The 23,073-nt window shown below is 40.0% G+C and overlaps 1 protein-coding gene and 3 non-coding genes across 5 annotated transcripts; 1 reads left to right on the forward strand and 3 right to left on the reverse strand.

The window, feature by feature from the left end:
• Positions 1–8,066: 8,066 nt before the first annotated feature.
• HMGN4 (high mobility group nucleosomal binding domain 4) lies at positions 8,067–16,353 on the reverse strand. 2 transcript variants are annotated; one of them, XM_053603206.1, is made up of 3 exons: positions 16,131–16,353; positions 11,283–11,327; positions 8,067–8,581 (listed from the first exon to the last, which is right to left on the reverse strand). In XM_053603206.1, the coding sequence occupies exon 3, from the start codon at positions 8,516–8,518 to the stop codon at positions 8,246–8,248; it is 273 nt and encodes a 90-aa protein (XP_053459181.1). In that variant the 5' UTR covers positions 8,519–8,581; positions 11,283–11,327; positions 16,131–16,353; the 3' UTR covers positions 8,067–8,245. The 2 variants fall into 2 exon arrangements, with proteins under 2 accessions (XP_053459181.1, XP_053459180.1); XM_053603205.1 differs by having other exon boundaries at positions 8,067–8,593; positions 16,131–16,224.
• A 120-nt stretch (positions 16,354–16,473) lies between these two features.
• TRNAV-CAC (transfer RNA valine (anticodon CAC)) lies at positions 16,474–16,546 on the reverse strand. Its single transcript has one exon. It is a non-coding gene; the product is annotated as a tRNA-Val (tRNA).
• A 529-nt stretch (positions 16,547–17,075) lies between these two features.
• On the reverse strand, positions 17,076–17,148 carry TRNAR-ACG (transfer RNA arginine (anticodon ACG)). The gene has a single exon. It is a non-coding gene; the product is annotated as a tRNA-Arg (tRNA).
• A 5,354-nt stretch (positions 17,149–22,502) lies between these two features.
• TRNAT-AGU (transfer RNA threonine (anticodon AGU)) lies at positions 22,503–22,576 on the forward strand. Its single transcript has one exon. It is a non-coding gene; the product is annotated as a tRNA-Thr (tRNA).
• The last annotated feature ends 497 nt before the right edge of the window (positions 22,577–23,073 follow it).

Here is a 23,073-nt window from a genome sequence, read left to right on the forward strand (position 1 = left end):
AAGAGTTTGAAATTACTGTGAGCTGTGACGCCACCACACTCTACCAAGAGCAACATAGTGAGACTCTATCTAAAAAGAAAAATAAATTGTCAGAATATTAAAGAGTCAAGACAGTGCTGCTTTTTGTAAATTAGATACATTAATTGCAAATAAATTTTCTCTTATTAAAAATGCAAAATCTAAAGGAACTTAATGTAATTTTATTTATCTCCAGTTTAAAGGTAAAATTGGGAAATCTGTAATTTATTTTCCCATAAAATAAAGCTTCTTTTTAAGAGTCTCTCCCATAACAATTAGTATTTTTGTCTATAGATTAATCCTTGCCAATTCCTTTTTCTTTTTATTTATTTTCTAAGTCAGAAAGTACATCCTTCATCTTGTTGAAGCTTTACATTCTTCTGTCATAGGTAGGTCTAAGTTACTTTCTCATGTTGGTCCTAAGCAAGGGTGAGACCTTTCAATAAGCATCCATATATCATCAGGATTATTCGATCGAGAACTTTCTTAACAGTTTCTACTTGGTTCATGTTATCTTCACATCCTGGTAACTGCATAAAAATTTGTAATCTGTTTGCATCAAGACACACGAAAGAGGGTGGCCAACTAGACACAGGTGGTATGTGCCCCATCCATGGAGAGGAACTAGAGTAGTAAGCAGATTCTCACAGAATGTGAAAAGAAGTTTTCATACACATAAATTATGAAATGACGGGATGCTCCTGCTGATGATAATTACTAGAGCAGAGCTCCAGCTAGCACTTTCCTAAGATATCTGAGTCAGCTAAAATTCCTTCACCCTGTCATTTATAAGCCTCCTTTCCATATGGGGATTGTGGGAGATTGCAGTGGAATTTCCATGTGTGTACTCTTGCCAATTTCCTGTGCAAGGGATTTTAGTTCTAGATTTGTGTGATGCGAGCCACTGAGCCCTTCAATAAGTCTTTGAACTTTTCCATCCTACTAGGAAATAGATCCCACAGTAGCCTCGCTGCATATTCAAGGATGTGGTGTATAGAGCTGGTGTTGAGATGTTGCCTGAATCTTACATGTAGAGGAGCTGAAATACTTGAAGGCGGGGGGGGGGGGCACTAAAGGACTGATGTAGTTAATGAAGAACAGATGCTAATCCATGTACACCTAACCAAAAAGTATCAAATTGGAAATTCTAGACTGGTGCCCTTGGTTATGGATATAGAAATTTCCATATGACATGAATCAGGTTCCTCTAGGCTTTGGCATCAGAGAAGGAATTAAATAATGCCTCTGAATATCAAGTAGAATAAAAGTATAAAACCCCAAAAAAAAAAAAAGTATAAAACCCTGCGACTTTCATTTTCTCTATAAAATGGTGATATTAATATTTTCCCTATGAGATCAAAAGCCAAAGCCTTCTTACTTTGACCCATAGGAAAAGAAATGGCTCCTCCCATCTGTCTTGGATCATTCTGAGGGATAATGGAGGTTGGGCTCGGGGAGTTCACCAATAGGTTCATGACTGCTGTATATAGGAATAGTGGAAAAGACTGGGGTATCATGGCTTCTTTCTGTTCCTTCACTTTTGTCTGCTTCATCATCACAGTGTCCTTTTGTTAGAATACTGAAGAAGATGGGGGAAGCTGAGTTCTCAAGAATGCAACCACAGGTGAGTAGGAATTTGCTCTTATTCCTGAATTGATCCTTGTTTTGCTATCAGATGATCAGCTATCTTGTCTGTATCTGGAGCTTCTATGTTCACTCAGCAAATATTAATGTCAGTTCTGTTTTTCTAGGATTATGGGAGGCATAGCAGGTTCAAGACTGATAATCTCCCTTCTGTGTTTATACAAATTTATTCCATTCTCTATCTCATCTTGCAGAGAAAAGATATAAATGGTTTAGGTTTTTCTCCTTGTTTATTGTGGAGTTTTTTTTGTTTGTTTGTTTTCATCCAGTTCATGGCCTTGGTGAGAGAATAACTCATTTATTAGCCATGTTAGTGGCTAGAGTGGCTTTGGGAATGTGGTTAACACAGATGGTAGAATAAGTAAGAGCAGAAGGTTATATTCCTGTTGGGGGCAGCTATTTCATCAAGTGAGTTCAATCCAAGCTCCCAAGTACGAGAGCTAGGGTAGAGGGCTTTGCAGAACTGAGGTGGTGGGTCCACCTCCAGGAGGAATTTTGAAACTGTACTATTCACCACTCTTGGGGTAAGTGGGGTTGATGATGACCCCTAGCATATAATAGCATCTTAATTGCTAAGACTTGCTTGTGATAGATTAGGATGAGGTACAAGTGGAAAACAAAACATTGGGTTATATGTTAGCTCTATTACATTAATATTATTAGAACTAAGGTAATTATAAGTATCATGAAGTTTTAAGAATAGACATGAGTTTTGTTAACTTCCTTGGAAGCCTGGAAAAAGCTGAACATTAGGTCTAAGACCTGTTAGCTCAGGGTGTGTTGTGAAATACAGAAATCTTCCATGGCAACATTTAACAAGAGATTAACCTTCTGCAGCTAGCGCAGTGTTGGAAATCAGGCCTAGAGCTTAATTGTAAGGGTGAGAGAACCACTAGGGAAGCTGGATCTGTAGCCTGGGCAGCTCTTTTGTGTTAAATTCTGGGCCCTAGTAGGAAGGAAGTGAGAATCTGAATCCTAGAATGGGGATGTTTTAGTGGATGGGCTTGAGAACTTTGAATCCCGGGACTCCCCTGAATGCACTTGCCAGGGCAAAAGCATTACTTCCCCTTGGTAGAGGAAAGAAACCTCCTGAAGAACATAAAACCACCTGATATAAAGCAGAAGTCTTACAAGACTATTCTTGTTCTCCTTGAGAACATCTTTCACTTCCCTCACTACCTCTAAAATAATTAAGATCATGTCTCAGCATAGTCTGAGAGACAAAATCTCATCAGTCAAGAGAAAATAATTTACTCACTGCAGATAATTTCCATACCTGGCTGTGGTAGGTGGGATAATGGTCCCCAAAGATATCCAACCTAATTCCTGGATCCATTTCATATGGTGAAGGGGACTTTAAAGTTAGAGATGTTGAGATGAAAATATTATTCTTGATCAGCTGGGTGGGGCCTAAATATAATCATAAGTATCCTTATGAGAGAGAGAGACAGGGATATTTGACAACAGAAAGGAAGGCAATGTGTGAAGAAACACATATGATGCACAAATTAAACATTTGATAATTGTTTTGGTTAGTGTAATTGGTTTTCTTTGTCCATTTTTTTGGTTTTAAAAAAATTCTTGAAAAGGGCTTCCTGGTCTTCCTTTTGGGGCCAGAGGTTACAAAGCCCTGCAGACAGTTACAATCCCAGAAGAGACCTCCTAATGATGTTAAGGCCAGGGTGTGAAGACCAGCAAGGACTTCCAGGGGTCTGGAGAAATGCCAGAGAGAACTCAGGCTCCCAGCCTCCCCTACCCAGCTGAGGAATCCATCCACTCTGGAGCAAGTTGGCCCCAGTACAAAGTGACCCTGAGAGATGGGATCTCCCAGCCACCTAGAAGGGATGTGAAGTGCTCCCTGGTGCAGAGCAGCTGGAAGACAAGGGTGAGGTGGGGGCCATCAGGAGGCCTTTGGGTGGTTCAAGTTTTGATAGGTCATTTGTATGACCCAGGATGGTAGCCACTGGAGGGTTTTAAGAGAGGAACGATGTACATTTTACAAGGATCATTGTAACCACTGTTGAGAAAAGAATATAGTAGAACAAGAGCGGATATAGAAAAGTAAATTTTCCTCCCTCTTATTTCCAATCCTTCCAAGGCTAATGTCACGGATTTGAGGGTCAAAAATTTGATATGAAAAACTCTGGATCACTTAGGCTTACTTATGTTACACAGCCAAATTTGTGAAATAGTTATAAAAGCAAGATGTTAATTTATAAATTTGTGGGTAGGACTGTAAGTGCCAAATGAACCAGAAAAGTGGGCAAAAAGATTTAAAGACTGACTTATGATTTCCTAATTTACTTTACCCACTTCAGGAATATTTCTTCTTATTTTTCCAGAGATTTCATGGATACCTATTCAGAGGAATATTTCTGTCTAAAATAGTAGCAACCTTGTGCAGAAGCAATATACCTTCTAGCTTTACATGGCTAAAGATGTACTAAAAATCTAAATTTCAAGGCCACTTTCCCCCTTGGAATATATCGTCATCTCATTACTGCACTTCAATGGAAATTTTAACTGATTAGCTTGTAGAATATGGACCTTTTTTGCATTTGATGGTTTCCTAATACCTTAGAAGTTCCTTACTTAGTTTACTCAGAAATACCAAATTGTTTTCTGCAATTTAACTAAATGTAAAGTTAAATGAGAATATCATTATACTCGTTGCATTGTGGAGATAAAATTATGAATCTAAATCACTGGGCACACACAGGATTTGGCAAACAAGTAACAAAAAAAAAAAAAAAAAAAAAAAAATCATCCTTCTAAGGCCAGGAGCAGTGGCTCATGCCTCTAATCTTAGCACTCTGGGAAGCTGAGATGGGTGGATTGCCAGAACTCAGGAGTTTGAGACCAGCCTGAGCAAGAGTAAGTCACTTATTTCTAAAAGTAGCTGGGTGCCTATAGTCCCAGCTGTTTGGGAGGTTGAGGCAAGAGGATTGCTTGAGCCCAAGAGTTTGAGGTTGCTGAGAACTATGATACCACGGCACTCTACCAAGGGTTGCAAAGTGAGACTCTGTCTCAAAAAAAAAAAAAAAAAATCATCCTTATAGTCAAAAGCATAATGTGTTTTGTTACTTATCTTAATCTTTTTTAGTCAACAAATAATTTATTGACTATCTACTATGCACTATATTCCCTTAATATCTTTGCAAATGTTATTACTCTGACTAGAAGCCTTTTCCCCATTTCTTGCCTGACCACCCTCTATCTGTTTTCATTTTGCTATTCAGCTGTCAACATTCTCCAGGAAATCCTCCCTAAGACCCCTTCATGCCCTGGCATCAGAGTTCCAGTTTCCTTCAGTGTTACCAGAACACAAAGCACACTACTGTGTGCTCTAACCGAGTCTCTACCCTATTCAACTTTGAATTCTGAAAACAGAAAATGTTTCTTTTTTCTTTGATCCTGATTTGCCATCTAGCAAAGAGAAAGCACAGATAAGTATTTGTTGTTGACCAAAGAAAATGGAATGGGAATAGTTGAACAGAGGAAGCATAGTGACACAGCATGACAAAGGAGAACTGCCAGGAATTCACTATTACAAAGGGAAATATTGTTGTATTATGTAATTCCAGTTTTAGTATGTACACTTCTGGGTTTAGTAAGGACCTCATATGGAGAGGCCTGACCCTGAGTTTTGCAGAGTAATCTTTTTTTTTTTTTCCTTTTCAGTTTTTCAGTAGTGATTAGGTCCTGGTAAATATGAATTATTTTTTTCAAATTTCCAACAGAGCTTTATGCTTCCATATACTGATTGGATGCATTATAATAGTAATAATTTCCACAGAGTATCTCTAATTTTTTTAGAAACTTTACAAAATAGGTATTATTTCTTGCTTTGCTACTGAGGAAACTATGGCTCAAAGAGGTTAAGCAATCACCCAAGTTTGGCATTCATTATTTATTGCCACCTCTTTTTTTGTTGATACAGAGTCTTACTATGTTGCCCTTGGTAGAGTGCTATGGCGTAACAGCTCATAGCAACCTCCATCTCTTGGGCTTAAGTGATTCTCTTGCCTCAGCCTCCCAAGTAGCTGGGACTACAGGTGCCCACCACAATGCCTGGCTATTTTTTGTCACAGTTGTCATTGTTGTTTAGCTGGGCCAGGCCAAGTTCAAACCTGCCACCCTTGGTGTATGTGGCTGGTGCCGTAACCACTATGCTATGGGCACCAAGCCCCCCCCACCTTTTTTTTTTAAACTGAGTTTAGCAAAGTAGCTGGATTTATTATTATTTTTTTTTTATTAAATCATAACTGTGTACATTAATGCATTTATGGGGTACAATGTGTTGATTTTATATATAATTTGGAATGTTTACATCAAACTGGATCCAATTCACTCCTTCATAGCTCTCTACCAGGTCCAGGTCATCAACATATTTTGCCAGGTCTGGACAACTAACTGGTCTTTCTTTCTCCTTCCACTCTTGGCATTTTACAGAATACTGCATATGCAGCAGCCATACATGCCCATACACATATATACACATACATATACATGTGTATATACCACCTTAGTTTGTGTCATTTCTTTGCTGAAAACTCTAATAGCATCCCATTACATTCAGAGAAAACTTACAGGCTGCAAAAATCCTTCATTTTCTGATCCCTGACTATCTATGCAATCATATCAACTATCATTCTTCCTCACCCTCACTCTAGTTCAGCCATTTTTGCCATGTTTTTGCTAAATATATTTTCATTTTATCTCTTTGTGCCTGCTATTCCCTCTGCTGGAATGCTCTCCCCTCAGATTCACATCTTTTGTTCATTTGTTTCATTAAGGCCTCTGCTCAAATGTCATTTCATGGGAGGACTTCCCTAACCGCTCTAAATATTAATAGCACCCACCCAGCCTTCACTAGGTAAGGCCCTTTGTCGTATGAATTTGTGTACTTTCTACCCTTTCCATCTTCCCCATCTGGAACATAAGTGTTCAGGATACAAAGACTTAAAAAATTGTTGTAACCCCGGCCCCTGGACTATGCCTAACATTAGAAAAAGGAATAAAAGGCGTAAGGACTAAGAAGAAACAAAAGTGTTTGTATATACAGAACATACGGTTGTCTATGTAAGAAACACATAAGAATTTACAGATATGAGAATTAATGAGCAGTAGCAACGTTGCTTAATACAAAAATTAAAACCAACATTAGCTAAAAACAGAAAATGTAACAACTGAAAATATACCATATAAAATAGTTATAGGAGTATAAAATTCCTAGGAAATAATAACAAAAGACATTTATGGAGAAAATTATAAAACTTTATTGAAAGATATTTTAAAAGCCTAAATGGAGAGCTATACCATGTTTATGAATTGGAAGACAACATTGTAAAGATGATATGGCTCACCAATTAATTTATAAATTTAACACAAATCTCATCAAAATTCCAACATGGTTTTTGGTTTGATTTAGAACTTGCCAATCTAATCCTAGAAGTTATATGGAAGAGCAAATGGCTAAGAATAGCCAAGACATTGGAGGCATCTTGGTTTTTATCAAGATCTTTTTCTAAAGTAACCAGGACTGTATAGTAGTACCACAAGGTTAAACAAATTGACAAGTGAGTCAGAATAAAAACCATCGACAGAACCACATACATCAAAGAGCCAGTGTTACAGATCAGTGGGGAAAGGACAACTTAACAGTACTAAGACAAGCACTTATCCATATGGGAAACAAATATTAAACTGAACTTCTACCTTATACTTTTCACAAAAATCAGCTTAGGACAGATTAAAGACAAATGTGAAAAACAAAACTACAAAACTTTTACAACACTAAAGAATACCTTTATGACTCTGAGTAGGAAATGATCTCCCCAAGCTAAATTGTATTCAGCTTTACAAGATACTTTTCAAAAACAGTTACTTCCAGTAGGATATGGGTGACAACCTCTAACATTTTATTATATAACTTCCAAACTCCTCTCCTACAAAAGTCCATTCTAAAAGTCAGCAAAGTCTTTTGTTGCTGCTTTGAACAGGAAAGGTTTTCAGGAGGCTGGAGCACTTCACATGAGGCATCTGTAACCTTTTCATAGGCCAACTCTGACATGGAGGAAATGAACTACAACCTGCAGGGTTCTCAATAGGGATGAATCCACAAACTGAAAACAGGAATCTTGGCTTTTTTGAGTGAACACATCTCAATGTCATCTCTCGAGAGCTTGAGTTTTATTACCTAATACAGTTGATTTTAGGAGTGGCAAGGCTAAGTCTATGCTGATGGCATCAGGGAAGGAGGACATTAAGTTTAGCTTCCCCATGCTGTAAGGCTTCTGTGCCAAAGTGGCTAACGTGTGAATGTCAGAAAAGCTCTCCCAGGAACCAAAAACAATCTTCAAAAACCAAGACAGAAAATCCTACTTTCCTCCATTTCAATTCAGTTTCTGAGACACATTCTATTAGTGGTATTTGCCCTTTCCACAAAGAACAACAAAGTATCCTGTATGCTAACAACATAAAAAACCCTCAAAGTTCTACATTTTTATAAAACTTGATTAAAAAAAATAGTATTTCAAACACTAGAGTCACTAGAAGTACAGAGCTATCATAAGTGCACATTTCATTTGGCATCCCCAGTGCCTTCTGCTTTCTGGGACTGGACTGTAGAGGCATCTCTGTTTTTTGCAGGATTGTTCCCATCCTTGCCAGCATCTGCTTTTCCCTTTCTCCCTTTGGGAAGCCTCTCTCCCTTCTTTACAGAGGCCTTTTTAGGCCTGGGCTCTGGTTTTGGAGGGGCAGGTTTTGCAGACAACCGTGCTGATCTCCTCTGTGGCTCATCCTTCATCTTTGGTTTATCACCTTTAGCATCTCCTTTTGCCTTTCTCTTGGGCATGGTGGCTGTAAGTGCTTGGCAGGTGGCTTTGTCCACGAGGTGCTTGTCTTCCTCACACTGCTCCTAGAAAGATTTCTTTAGCAAGACATAAAAAGCGTAACCCATGAAGAGAAAGACTGACAAATTTAACCTTAAAAATAAAATTTAACTATACTGTTAATAACATATCAAAAAGATAGCATAAAAATAAAACAGTAAGTTACCAACACAATTTGAGCTTGCTATAGTAAGAAAGTCTCACCTACTTGGTGTTCTCTCTTTGTGGGACAAGCATTATATAGACTTTAACAGTGGGGGAAAAAAAAGTTACCAACTGTGCACAGATATTTCTAACACCTATAACTAACAAAGGAATAGAATCCAGAATACATAATGAATTCTTTGGTTAGGCATGGTGGCTCACACCTATAATTCTAGCACTTTGGGAGGCTGAAGTAGGAGGATTGCTTGAGGACAGTAGTTTGAGACTAATTTGGGAAACATAATAAGTCTCTACAAAAAAAATAAGGAATTTTTACAGATCCATGAGAAAAGGACAAAATGAAAATTAAAAGCTACGGACAAAAGTGTTAATAAGTATTATGAAGAACCATGACGGGCATCAGCACATAAAATATGTAATATGAGGAATACATATTAAAATTACAGAATATAACATTTCATACCCATCAAATTGATGGAAACTAAATTTTCTAATAATATCAAGGGCTCACCAGATGTGTACCAATCAAAACCCTTACGTCCTGATGGGGGAGGGACATTAGTATATTAACTTTGGAAAACAACATGGTATGTGTATTATGTAATTTTACTTCTACATGTTTACCTAGAGAAATTCTTGGAGGTGTGTACAGAACACCTAAAAGAATGTCTATAGCAACCCTGCAGTTTCAAAAAACTGTAAACCAGGCTTGGTGTCCATAGCACAGTGGTTATGGTGCCAGCCACATACCCACAGGCTGGCAGGTTTGAAACTGGCCCAGGCCAGCTAAACACCAATGACAACTGCAAGAAAAAAATAGCCGGGTGTGTGGCAGGCACCGGTAGTCCCAGATACTTGGGAGGCTAAGGCAAGAGAATCGCTTAAGCCCAAGAGTTTGAGGTTGCTGTGAGCTGTGACGCCACAGCACTCTACCGAGGGTAACACAGTGAGACTGTGTCTCAAAAACAAACCAACAACAACAACAAAAAAACTGTAAACCACTCAAATGTCCTTCAATAGTGGGATGGATAGATACATTTTGGTAATATGTATAAAAGGGAATGCTATTCTGAAGCAAAACCAAATTACAGCCACATGTGAAAATAAGGATAAATCATAAGAACATAACGTTGAGCAAAATCAAGCTGGAGAAGAACATGTTTAGTATAGATCTAAATATGTGTGAAACACTTGACACGTCTGGATAACCAGCAGGCAGTAAAACTAGTAAAAGATACACCCCTTTCCACCTCTCCATGGGTGGAAAGGGGTGTGTGTGTCTGTGTGGGGCATGGAGGTTAGTCCAGAGATAAGGATTTGGGGCATAAGCACATAAAACCCTCTCCTTTAAACCTAGGAAGAAGAAAGTACATGGCTGATGGGTTCTCTATATCTTACACAGAAAAACTATGTGTCTGTTCAAGAATAAAAAAAAAAAAATTAAACATGGGTAGCCCAGAGCAGTTTCAGAGATATACAGGTAGGAATAGAAAATGGAAGCCACCGGGTCTCTGCTGTGCCTGGCTCTCTGGTGCTGTATCACTGCACAGACTACAAGCAGCTCCCTGATGACTCTGGAGGTCTACAGTAGCAGTAGGGATGACCTTACGGTTCTAGTGACAGATTGGAGAAGCCTCATTCTCTAGTGGCAGACTGGAAACAGCTTACATGTGTTGCTTTCAAGGAGAGGATCAAAACATACATGTGGATAATCATCTATGAATAAGTCTTCTTGGTGAGAGCATTGTGAATCATTGGAGAAGCAAAAGGGGACACTCAGGGTGATCCACTTGGCAAGACTGAAAGGTATCTAGGAGAGGCATCCACATGTGGGAAAGGATAGTAGAGAACCTGGGGCTCCACACTGATGCTGCTACATGCCACATTTATGACATGAAAATCATTTGGTCTAATAATAGGAGTGTGACTTGATTTACACCTGTTGCCCAAGTATAATTATTAATCATGCTCTGACAGACATGATGGCTCATGCTTCCAGTGCTTTGAGAGGCCAAGAAAGGAGGATCACTTGAGCCCAGGATTTCAAGGCTGCAGTGAGCTATGCACTCCAGTCTGAACAACAAAGCAGGGCTGTGTTCCTTAAAAAAGAAAAAAAAAATGCTCCTGTTTACTTTCAAAAGTTTCCCAACTTGGACAATAAGGTTACACTAAATAGTCTGTATATATTCTTAGAGACCTTTATGTTAAAAGAATGAGAATGTTTAACCAAAGAGTGAGCTTTTGATCTAGGACACTTTTCCCTAAAGAGTTGACACTCTGTACCATTCTCCTTCTGTCTCACTCTAAAATTGTGTTTCTCAGCCCATCTCCTGGAGCAGGAATGCTCATATAGTCTGTTTCCTGGATTCCAGTCTTCTTCAAGTTAGATCCCTTATACCCCTTCCCAAGTGTATGTGTGTGTGTTGGTGGTGGGGGGAGGGTATACCCATGATCCCCAAGTGTCAAAGGCCAAAACCTAGCAAGTGACAAAGTCAGAGAAATCAGGCTGCTGCCTGAATTCTATATCTGCTAATAAGGATGGATTTAATTCTTGAAACTCACCTTTAAGAAGCTGTCAGGAGACCAGGAGGCTGACTCTTCAGAGACCTACAAATGTAGGAGACAGATAAACAAATAATGAAAAAGAACCAGAAGGATAAAAGTTCATTTCATTTCCATAAAGGTCGAGAGTTGAAGAAGGAAGGGGCTCTTATCACACAGTGGCGTTAACTTAAAAAAATTATTTGAATCAGTGTAACCTGGCTTATTATACCCTCAATGAATCTCCAACAATAAAAAAAAAAAAAGGTGTGTCACAAAAAGATAAAAAAAATTACTTGAGGTAAAGCAGACAAGATTTTTAGGGCAATGAAACTATTCTGTATGCTTCTGTAATGGTGTATATTGTACGTAGTATAATAGTGGATACCATATATTTGATAAAACCCAGTGAACTTTCAACAATAAGTTAACTCTAGTGTAAGCTATATGTTTAATAAATTAACTCTAGTGTAAACTATAATTTAGTCAATAGTAAGGTATCAATATTGGTTCACTGATTTTTTTTTTTTTTTTTGAGCCAGCGTATCACTTTGTTACTGGTACAGTGCCATGCCGTCATAGCTCACAGCAACCTCAAACTCCTGGGTTCAAGCAATCCTCTTGCCTCAGCCTCCCACACAGCTGAGACTGCAGGTGCCTACCACAATGTCCAGTGGTTTTTTACACTTGATCTTAGCCAAAAGGCTGAGAAGCAATCCAGTGGTTTTCTAGAGACAGGGGTCTCACTCTTGCTCAGGCTGGGATTGAAAATAATCCACCCACCTTGGGCTCCCAGAGTGCTAGGATTATAGGTGTGAGCCACCATACCCAGCCTTAGTTCATCAATTATAATACATGTATCATCACATTTCAAGTTGTTGTTTTTTTTTTTTTTTGTAGAGACAGAGTCTCACTTTATGGCCCTCGGTAGAGTGCCATGGCCTCACACAGCTCACAGGAACCTCCAACTCCTAGGCTTAAGGGATTCTCTTGCCTCAGCCTCCGGAGTAGCTGGGACTACAGGCACCCGCCACAACGCCCGGCTATTTTTTGGTTTGCAGTTCAGCAGGGGCCAGGTTTGAACCTGCCACCCTGGGTATATGGGGCCGGCGCCTTGCCGACTGAACCACAGGCACCGCCCATACATTTCAAGTTGTTAATAGGACAAACTGAGATAGAGAGTATGTGGGACCTCACTGTACTTTCTATTCAATTTTCTGTAAACCTAAAATTGCTTGAAAAATAAAATCTATTGGCTGGGTGCGGTGGCTCACTCCTGTAATCCTAGCACTCTGGGTGGCCGAGGCAGGTGGATTGCTTAAGTTCAGGAGTTTGAGACTACCCTGAACAAAAGCAAGACCCTGTCTCTAAAAATAGCTGAGCCTTGTGGCAGGTGGCTGTAGTCTCAACTACTTGGGAAGCTGAGGCAAGAGAATCACTTGAGCCTAAGAGTTTGAAGTTGCTATGAGCTGTGAAGCCATGGCACTCTACCAAGGGTGACAAAGTGAGCTCTGTCTCAAAAAAAGAAAAATTAAGTCTATTAATGTAAAAAATACACATTTTAAGAGTTCAAAAAGAAGTAATTTATTAGTAATAAAATATAGAAGTCATTACAAATACTCCCTCATGCCATTTGGGAGAAAAGGAGAATTATGAACTACCAGATAAATCTTAAAAACAATCTTATAGCTTGGTGAAATGCAGGGAAATAACTTTTGGTATCACCAGGGAAAGAAATTATCAAGACAGATACTGAAGTTACTGTCCCAAGACATGGCAACAATTTTTATAGTTTTAGAAATATAACAATTCCCCTTTGTATAAAGATCTCTTGTAAGAACAAAATTATATTAAAAACAGAGCAAGTTAGTGAAAGTTTTGAACCACTCATCTCATCTTCACATTGTACAAAACTGAAATTCTAGTGAAAGTTCTCAATTTACTCATTTAACCATATTGCTTATTTTATAATGTAGAAGGGTACCTCTTCTCAGCAGCTGTAGGGGAGAAAGAACACCTCCTCTATTCTCTGCCAATCCTTAGTTAGCTATGAAACTTACATTTTTCTTTATTATTTCAGAATATTATAGGGGTACACACATTTTGATTATATTTTAAATAAAAGTTGTATATTTTAAATAAAAGTTGTAAATGCGCCCTTCACCTAGAAAGTGTGTGATGTACCCATTAAGTGTGAAGTTAGTCAACCATCCCTCCCACCTAACTTGCTTTTTTTATTAGGAAAAGACTGTGAAGTTTAAATTAATTGGCAGAAATAGATTTTTTTTTTTTTTTTTTTTGAGACAGAGTCTCATTATGTCAACCTCAGTAGAGTGCTTTGGCATCACAGCTCACAGCAACCTCAACCTCTTGGGTTTAAGCGATTCTCTTTGCCTCAGCCTCCCAAGTAGCTGAGACTACAGGTGCCTACCACAACACCTGGTTATTTTTTGGTTGTAGTTGTTTAGCTGGCCCGGGCTGGGTTCAAACCCGCCACTCTCGGTGTATGTGGCTGGCACTGTAACCACTTTGGTATGGGCGTTGAGCCAGAAATAGATTTTTTTAAAAAGACTAATAGTTAAAATAGGGTCTTTAAAGAGGCAATAAAGGTAAACTGAGATCTTATAGGTGGGTCCTAAACCAAAATGACTCTGTCCTTATAGGAAGAGATTAGTAGGACACAGACAACATAGACAGCCACACCTGTGAGGACATAGTTAGGAGGTGGCCATCTGCAAGCCAAGCAAAGAGGCCTCAAAAAACCAAACCTGCCTATACCTTGATCTTGGACTTCACACCTCCAGAACTGTGAGAAAATTAATTTCTGTTGGTTAAGCCATCCAGTCTATAGTACTTTGTTATGGCAGTTCTAGCAGACTAACATAGGAAGGAATAGTGTGAGAACTTAGTGACCTTGACCTGAGAACTTGATTAGATTAATTTTGAGCTCTTACCCATGCTTTCAAAATCTTTTTCTTTGTTTTTGTTTTTTTCCCTCTTTCATAGTGAGTCTGTCTCAGGTGTCCCTGGCCAAATCCTGCTTCATCCAGTGATGACTCCCATCCCATACCCTACAAACATATGCAAAGCCCATTTTAGCAGCATCACTTTGCTCCCCTGATGGATACTGAACTAGATTTCTGGTCAGTAGTTCTAAATTGGATTCTAGCCTCAATTTCACTCGTAAAATCAGAAGGCTACTCTTTTCTTCTCCCTGCCTCCCATTTATGGAGAAATAGTGCCTTTGGGTTGGAGGGAAGACTTGGAAAAAAGTTATTAACACTGAGCTTAGAAAGGAGAGAATAAAGGATATAATTAAAAGAGAAAATTCATATGCCGGGCGGCGCCTGTGGCTCAAGGAGTAGGGCACCAGTCCCATATGCCTGAGGTGGCTGGTTCTAACCCAGCCCCGGCCAAAAAAAATTAAATAAAAAAAAAAGAAAATTCATATGCAAAAAAGCAGTGTACTACAGGAGCAAAAGATCACATGGTATTAGGTACTTTCCAGGGCCTACTTGTTCTCCATCTTCCAAAGTATTACAGACAAAGGATGAGTTTCCATTTGAGGTTAAGTGAGCAGACTAGGGGAGACAGGTGTTGAAAAGAAGGGTGAGAAAGGACAGTGTCTGTGACATCTTGCCAGATAGTTTGAAGAGGAGTGAGCCAGAGGCCCCTAAACTGTCACCTACCTGCAAAGGTTGGGAACACTTAGGTTTTGGGCTAAAGTACTCCTGCCCATTGGTGTCATAGAAAGCTGGAAAAGATAAATCTCTGTCAACCTCCCTGACCTCCGTGACCTTTATCCCCTTTTTAATTTGCTGTACTTGGGCACCAAAGAGATTTTAAATAAAATTGTATTAGACCAATTGCTGTTGAGCTTATTGTCTTGCTAACCAAGACATCTTGCTAAGTAAAATATTATCTTTTTAAGGGAACCAGCAAGATGACAAATGCATGGGTCTTTTGGAGAAGTTATAAAACTAAAGGAGTTACAGGTTTAGGAAAGGCTAAGCCTACCCAAACAGCCTATTTAAGAAAGTAAAATGATAAAAGAAACAATCTAATGATTGTCCTCTTTTTATGATCATAAAACCATCATATTCATATCAGTCATTTGAGAGAACCTGAACAATATGATCTGAGAGGTCAGGCTTGGCTAATCCTTTGAAAAAGTAATACATCTAAGAAGGAAATCCTGAGGATACACCGGGGGCTGTCAGGTGGCACAACCAGACTTGTTTTATAGGAAAGCATTTGATTGATCTAATTAACTTGTAAGCAAGCCACGTGCCGAGGCCAAACACCAAGGCACGAATTCTGATTTTAAACAGATGCTGTCAATGACTTGAGCTGAAAAGCACGACTCATAATTGACAGTTCGGCCATTTCTTTAGTATCTTTTTCTTTTTGACAAGGAAAGAAGAAGGTCAAAGAGGAGAAAGATTCACCCCTTCGGAGTCTTCTGGTTGAGGATTTACGGAGGTGGCGCTCTGAAAATTAGGGAGCGAGGGAGAACGCAGAGCAAGCCAGCTCCACCCTCTTGCAACAGCCTCTTCAAGACCACAGCCCGATGGACTCAATCTTTTCAAATCCCCTACTCTTTTCCCTTTGATCTGCCCTAAAGCGCCCTTGGGGACTTATTCCCATCAGGCCTGAGGATTTCTGTGATTCCTTAAGCGCTCTCCCCAGAGATTCACACTCGGAAGAGATACTCAGGGCAAGGAAGGGCTGTCGGCGAACAAGGCCGCTAATAACGACAAAGGCCACATTGCAAGAGGGTCCGAAGAATGTACGTGGAGGGCGGCGGGACCACCAAGTTGCCCCCCACTCTCTTTCTGGAGGACCACATGAGGCCTGCGAAACACTTACCCGAGTCTGTGGCCGTCTGAGGGGCGTGAGAATCCCAACTGCAGTCCTGTTCGCACCGGCGCCGCGGACGCTGGGATAGTGAGCACTAGCGGAGCCGGGCACCGCCGGGCACCGCCGGGAACAGGAAGGCGAGGCGAGGATGCGCTTCCGGGGCTGCAGGCTACGGGCCGCAGAACCGTAGGTTCTTCCCCTAGCGAGACGTGGGTCCGCCTCCAAGGCAACCAGACTCCGGATCCACCCTGAGCAGCGCCGCCTAGGCCTCATAGTCCCGCGCTAACAAGACAAGAAATTTATGACGGAATGAAAAAAATGTATTACTCGTTTTGTCGTGAAAAATAAAGAATGTTTCCGCCCGGTTTCGAACCGGGGACCTTTCGCGTGTGAGGCGAACGTGATAACCACTACACTACGGAAACACTTGGCGTTACGCTTCTCGGAGTCAACACTTCTTCCTGTGTAACATGCATCATTTTTTCTGGTTATTGTCCAGTACTGGAGTATCAATGAAAAGTTCAGACCAAGTCCCCCCAGCATTCAGACTTGAAGTCAAGTCCTTAATAGTTTATTTTACAAGTGACTAGATGGGAAAGAACAAAATAGAGACTTTATTATTTCTGAACGACCCTTTATTATTGTTGCTTAACCTGAAGATTTCGATGTCTTCCCCTTTTCTTAACAAGTTACTTATTATTTAGTCAAAATGGGCTGAAGGCTGGGCGCGATTAGAGGTCGGCCAGCGTTTCTCTAGCTACGCTTTGATTAGTGCCAGGAAGTGGTCGGACGCGGGGTTTGCTCTACAAAGAAGTGATGGCTCCACGTGTAGTCAAAAGCCAAATACTTCTGCTTCCAAGATTCCTTGGTAACATTTACCTTGCACGAATTTTCTTAATCCCTTGACTTCCCATAGAATCCGGAAAGGAAAGAAGCAAAAGTACCTACTCACAGCGAGCCAGCCAGGAGTCGAACCTGGAATCTTCTGATCCGTAGTCAGACGCGTTATCCATTGCGCCACTGGCCCTATGTGCGGATAGTGGGACAGCAGGTATACCTTCATAAGAAACCAGGCAGTGGCATCAGTTGCCCTCTGTGTCTGGGCTGTAGGTGAAAGTCACGTTTTCTAGCTGATATAGATTCGTAGCGTGTGGACTCCCTGGTGGCCACTTGTGCACACATGCCTTTGTCTTTACTCCTTGATCTATCTCTGAGGGCTAAAAAACGGTTGTGAAAGGCAAACTCCACATCCTCTCTGCCCTAGTATCTCTTCTCCATTCATGCGTTCATTCATTCTATTAACACATTAACTGCTACCTGAGTTGTATTTAACTAAGGCTAGTTTTGACCTCGGGGGCTCATGAAGCATATATAACTCATACGTCTCTACCTCAAGAGCCGCGTAATAAAACCACACGGCCCCAAGGAACAAGTTTTGGGGGTTTTTTTGGGGTGGGAGGGGTACGTCAATGTTAATAATACTGTTCAAAGCACTAGAGATACAACCATAAAGAAAACAGATGGGACCCCCTGCCCTCAAGAAGATTACATGGACATGGTGGAGATAGATCATAAAGTACTAAATAAATAAAATAATGGTGATAAGTGCTTGGAAACAAATATAATAAAATAGGGAAAGGGGACATGAAAGTCCACCGGTGAAGGTGACGAATGAGAGAGAAATGCTAGTTATCAGGAGGGAAAGAGTGACTGATCTAGAACAGGAGAAAATCTCAGGGGAAAGCCTGGAGGTGGCAGCATGCTTGAGAGTAATAATGGTGAGAAGGCCGGTACTGAGTGGAGACTGGAGACATTGGGAGATCACTGCTGGCCATGAAGACCCTTGTAAGGACTTTGGGTAGTACTCTATAGGAATTTGGAAGCCGTTGTATTGGTGGCAGGATCTGTTTTTTATGTGTCTCTCTGTGGGTCGTTTAAAAACAAATTTTTTTTCTAAATATTTCTAAGCAAGACTGTGCTAGGCACCTTCACTACATACTACTCCTACATCTCAAAATTTGACACGTTTAAAAGGAGCTTTGACTCCCGCACACACGAATGCTCGCTTATTCATTCACTTTGAAAGCAGACGTCTCAGATGTGTTTCAGTCTGTTTATATTTCTTTGAAGAAAGCATTATTCCCATTGTAACACTGGAGAACATTGTAAATAAGTTGAGGGCTGAATGAGAGTAAAACTGCCTGATAATGAGAATATACACGTTGAGATTAGAAAATACTTGTTTTCAGTTTATAAAGTTTCAACAGCCCTTACAAAAAATATTCGTCTCTTTCTGCATAAACATTAAGGTAAACGTTATGGATTCCTTCTCAGACAATAGAACAGGGATCTTCTCATCAAGTTTTACACTATGGACCTCTAGGGCAGTGTGGTGATTATGGATTCCATCTCAGAATAATACTTTTAAATATAAAAAATAAGTGTATCAGATTTAAAAAGGAAACCAATTATGTTAAAATATATTAGCAAGACATTTTGGCTCGACTCCAGTTGCACAGTGGTTAAGGCGTCAGCCACATACACCGAAGTTGGAGTGTTGGAATCCCGCCCAGGCCAGCTAACCAACAATGATAACTGCAACAAAAAATAGCCGGTGTTGTGGCGGGTGCCTGTAGTCCCAGCTACTTGGGAGGCTGAGGTAAGAGAATCGCTTAAGCCCAAGAGTTGGAGGTTGCTGTGAGCAGTGATACTACAGCACTCTACCGAGAGCGACATAGTGACACACTGTCTCAAAAAAAAGAAAAGATATTTTAAGATTGTGACAGTAATATTTGTGAGATCCCTTACTAATACACTAAATGCCAATATCCAGTGAGGGTGGGAATGGGGTTCTAATAAATAGTGCAATTTCAAAGCAGTGATGAACATAAATGAAATTTTTAGGAATTTGTAACTACCATATTTTGATGTGAAAATATTTATGATTTCCAATAGTGATACTCATAAGAGCTTAAATACTACTGTGGTTGTTGCCTACACATGGAAAAAAACACAAATTTTAGTGGCATCTTAGTCAAAATTAACATTTTTTAAAATCCAAGTTCACAGATCACGTACTTCCCAACAGCAAGAGTAGATTTCTGCTCTGAAGAGGAGTTTTGAAAACATGAACAATTGTGACCAAATATTCAGAAATGAAACAAACTTGGATACCCCCTGCTCCTATTTTCTCCTTATCACATACTCAGGATAGGAAGGCTAGATCCTAGAGCACCCCTAGAAGTCACAGATTCCTTCTTGCACTTCCAAAATAAGCTTAAACTCAGCTAGTTGGAGGCTCTGTCCACATTGTCTCTTCTCAGTGTGTGTCTACAAAAATTTCCCTTTATTTTGCAGATTTTGAAGGCCTCTCTTGGCTGCCTCAAATTTTTCAACCATATTCACTACAACGAATGCTTTCACTTTGTTTCTGGAGATCTTTCTACTGGGTGTTCTTTTTGACAGTTCTATTTCCAGCTCCATTCTTCTCTTTGGTGGTTATATCAGTCAGAGAAACAAAGTCCAGAAAAAACAAAACTAGTAGAAGAATATATATATTGGCTTATATAAATGTAGGTAAGGTCTGGCAAGTCTGCAACCTGAAGGGCAGGTCTGGAAACTCAGGCAAAGACTGATTGTATAGTAGTTTTGAAATAGTTTTTTTTTTTTTTTTTTTTGAGACAGAGTCTCACTTTTTTGCCTAGAGTGCTGTAGCATCATAGCTCACAGCAACCTCCAACTCCTGGGCTTAAGGCGATTCTCTTGCCTCAGCCTCCCGAGTAGCTGGGACTACAGGCACCCGCCACAACGCCCGGCTATTTTTTGGTTGCAGTTTGCCGGGGCCGGGTTTGAACCCGCCACCCTCGGTATATGGGGCCTGCGCCTTACCGACTGAGCCATAGGCGCCGCCCTGAAATAGAATTTCTTATTCACTGGGGAAGCTTCTGTTTTGTCTTACAGCTTTTTAACTAGATGGGGCCCACCTACATTACCAAGGATAAAGTCCTTTATTTAAAGCTAACTGGGCATGTTAACCACATTTACAAAATATCTTCCTAGTAACATATAGATTAATGTTTAATTGAATAACTGGGTACTATAGCCTAGCCAAGTGGACATATAAAACTATCACAGTGGTAAACTCTCTTCTGTGTCTCAGTGCACTGTTTTTTTCAATTTTGCTCCCAGTCATATAGAAAACTGCGCTGTCCTCCACTCCCATATTTCTTCATGTTATTGTCAGTAGTAGGTGGCACAGTGATGTGTATCTTCTGCAATTCAGATGTGTGGAGCAAAGCCAATGTGAGGCTTCCATAGTCCCTCCCAATCATCCTGATCATAGTGGAAACTGAGGAGGAGACAGGATTCACGTCAAGTCTTCTGTAAATGATTGCTGAAAGTCTCAATTTTCTTCCAAGACTTATCTCTGGCTAAACAACTCCTTTGACATCCTAGAAGAAATTCTGTGCAGACTTTGCTGCCAGTTGAAGGAAAAACTCAAACCAAATATCATTGGTTCTGTTGCCTGGCACCTCCCACAGTTTGGAGAAAGCCATATTAGGTGTGATTGCTTTGTTTATGATGATTATACAGCTCCAAGCACACTAAAATATGATTGCGAATCTTATAATGTTAAATAAATAGGTGATTATTTCATGATTTGTAATCACACTAAGTGTTGAGTTCATAGACTTTCACTCATCTTATGAAAATAATAACTCTAATAGTCATGGACTCTTAAATGTTTTCTCTATCATTTATGTAGGCAAAGATAAGTGCCTACATAATGGCTGCCTTACAGTGTGACAAAGAAATCCTTCAAAGATTAATATAGCTTAGAAATACTGAAATGATGATTTCAGCATTATCATCAGGACAACATCTAATCACAATTTTAGGTTTCCCTTTGGAGGTTTCTTTCATAGTGATGGCAACAATTCCCAGATTATTCAGAGCTTCATTCAATCCTTTTGTTCAAATTATATTCCCAAGGACAGATATATTTTAATAGGGACAGAATAAGTTGAAAAGAATTATGAATACTCACACAAGCCCACATAACAATATTCAGATTATTGTGAATGCTCTCATTTTGACACCATATCAAATTAGATTCTTTGGGAAAGTATTAGGACAAGAAAGGGGAAGGGACCTTCTCTTTTATCTTTTTCCAAGATTAGGTTGTTAATTAAGAAGTCCTGCATTTTGCCCAATTCATAATCGCTAAGTCATGGAAGAAGTCCAAGTGCCCATCCACCCATGAATGGACTAGCAAATTGTGGTACATGTATACCATGGAATATCATGCAGCCTTAAAGAAAGATGGAGACTTTACGTCTTTCATGTTTACATGGATGGAGCTGGAACATATTCTTCTTAGCAAAGTATCTCAGGAATGGAAGAAAAAGTATCCAATGTACACAGCCCTACTATGAAGCTAAATTATAGCTTTCACATGAAGACTATAACCCAACTATAACACAAGATTATGAGGAAAGGACCAAGGAAGGGGGAGAGAGGGGGGAGGTTAGGGTGGAGGGAGCGTAATGGGTGGGGCCACACCTATGGTGCATCCTAGAATCGGTACAGGCGAAACTTACTAAAGGTAGAATATAAATGTCTACGTACAATAACTAAGAAAATGCCATGAAGGCTACGTTGAACAGTTTGATGAAAATATTTCAGATTGTATATAAAACGAGCACATTGTACCCCTTGATTGCACTAATGTACACAGCTATGATTTAACAAAAAAAAAAAAAAAAAGAAGTCCTGCATTTCAAAGGAGCAATTCTGGAATTCCACTAGTTACTCGTATAAGCAAGAAACAAATAGGTAGAACCCAATTTTAACAGAAAGAAATGGGGTCAGGAATGACTGGAATTTTAATTAAATTCCAGTTTAATTTTAAAAGCGTGAAATAAGAAACAGCTTGCTTCCTGCAGGGACCCGTTCTTGGTATTGGGAGGGTTCTCTTGCAAGTAATGTTACGAGACCCGGAGTAGAGTTCTCCTGTATATGTTACTGGCTCCTCCCTTTCCTACCCTGTACTCCCTGACGTCCCAGGTCACACTTCACTCACGTTAAGCAGAGCTGTTGAACTCCTGCCCTTCCAAGCAGTCGTTGGGCTTACTATGTGCGCACGGGGAGGTCAGGCTCGCGCCCTCATTGCTTCTCCCTACCACGCCCCCGAGCGAATGACTCAGTTTTCCCGCAGATGAGCTATTTCTTGGGTCTCTCAGGGGCTAAGCTAACGTTCTTCAGGGTCTAAAGAAACTTCTAGCTGCTCTTGACCCTCAGTAATATGAAAATAAATAGTGCACACAATAAAAGCAAATATCATTCTTTTTCCTTGCCGACTTGGAACGCAAAAGGCGTGTTGGCTCCGTGGCTTAGCTGGTTAAAGCGCCTGTCTAGTAAACAGGAGATCCTGGGTTCGAATCCCAGCGGGGCCTTTTTGTGGTTTTTCTGCCTGCCAATTAACCGTGATCAATTGAAGCGTAACCTTACAAGTTATTTTCCCCTATGGGCCTTCACCATACTGTTTTAAGTGCATCTGAGGGTGGACCTTTATTATTCATGAAAAAGAGGCAATGGTGAATTTGGCTTTCTTGTGGAAGAATGAATTTCTGTATTTCTTGGTTTTCTTACATTTTTATTCCACAAGTAATGTTTTTTCAACAAATGCAAGAAGAACCAGAGAAAGCAGAAGGCAAATACCAAATTTAAACTAAAAGAAACTCAAAATCTCTGGTGATTCTATTTTCTTTTCTGGGGAAATCCTAAACGGATTCACTCTTACAATCCTCAGGTTAAGCTTTGGAATAATTGATAAAGCTGTTGTTAAGGCAGCAGTATCTGACAATTCATAGCAGCCAGTGAAATCCAACCATATAAAACAACCTGAGATTAACTATCTTTAAAAGTTGCATTGTGCTCAGCGTATTTTGGA

This window comes from Nycticebus coucang, chromosome 9, assembly GCF_027406575.1.
Source record: "Nycticebus coucang isolate mNycCou1 chromosome 9, mNycCou1.pri, whole genome shotgun sequence".
NCBI lineage: Eukaryota > Metazoa > Chordata > Mammalia > Primates > Lorisidae > Nycticebus > Nycticebus coucang.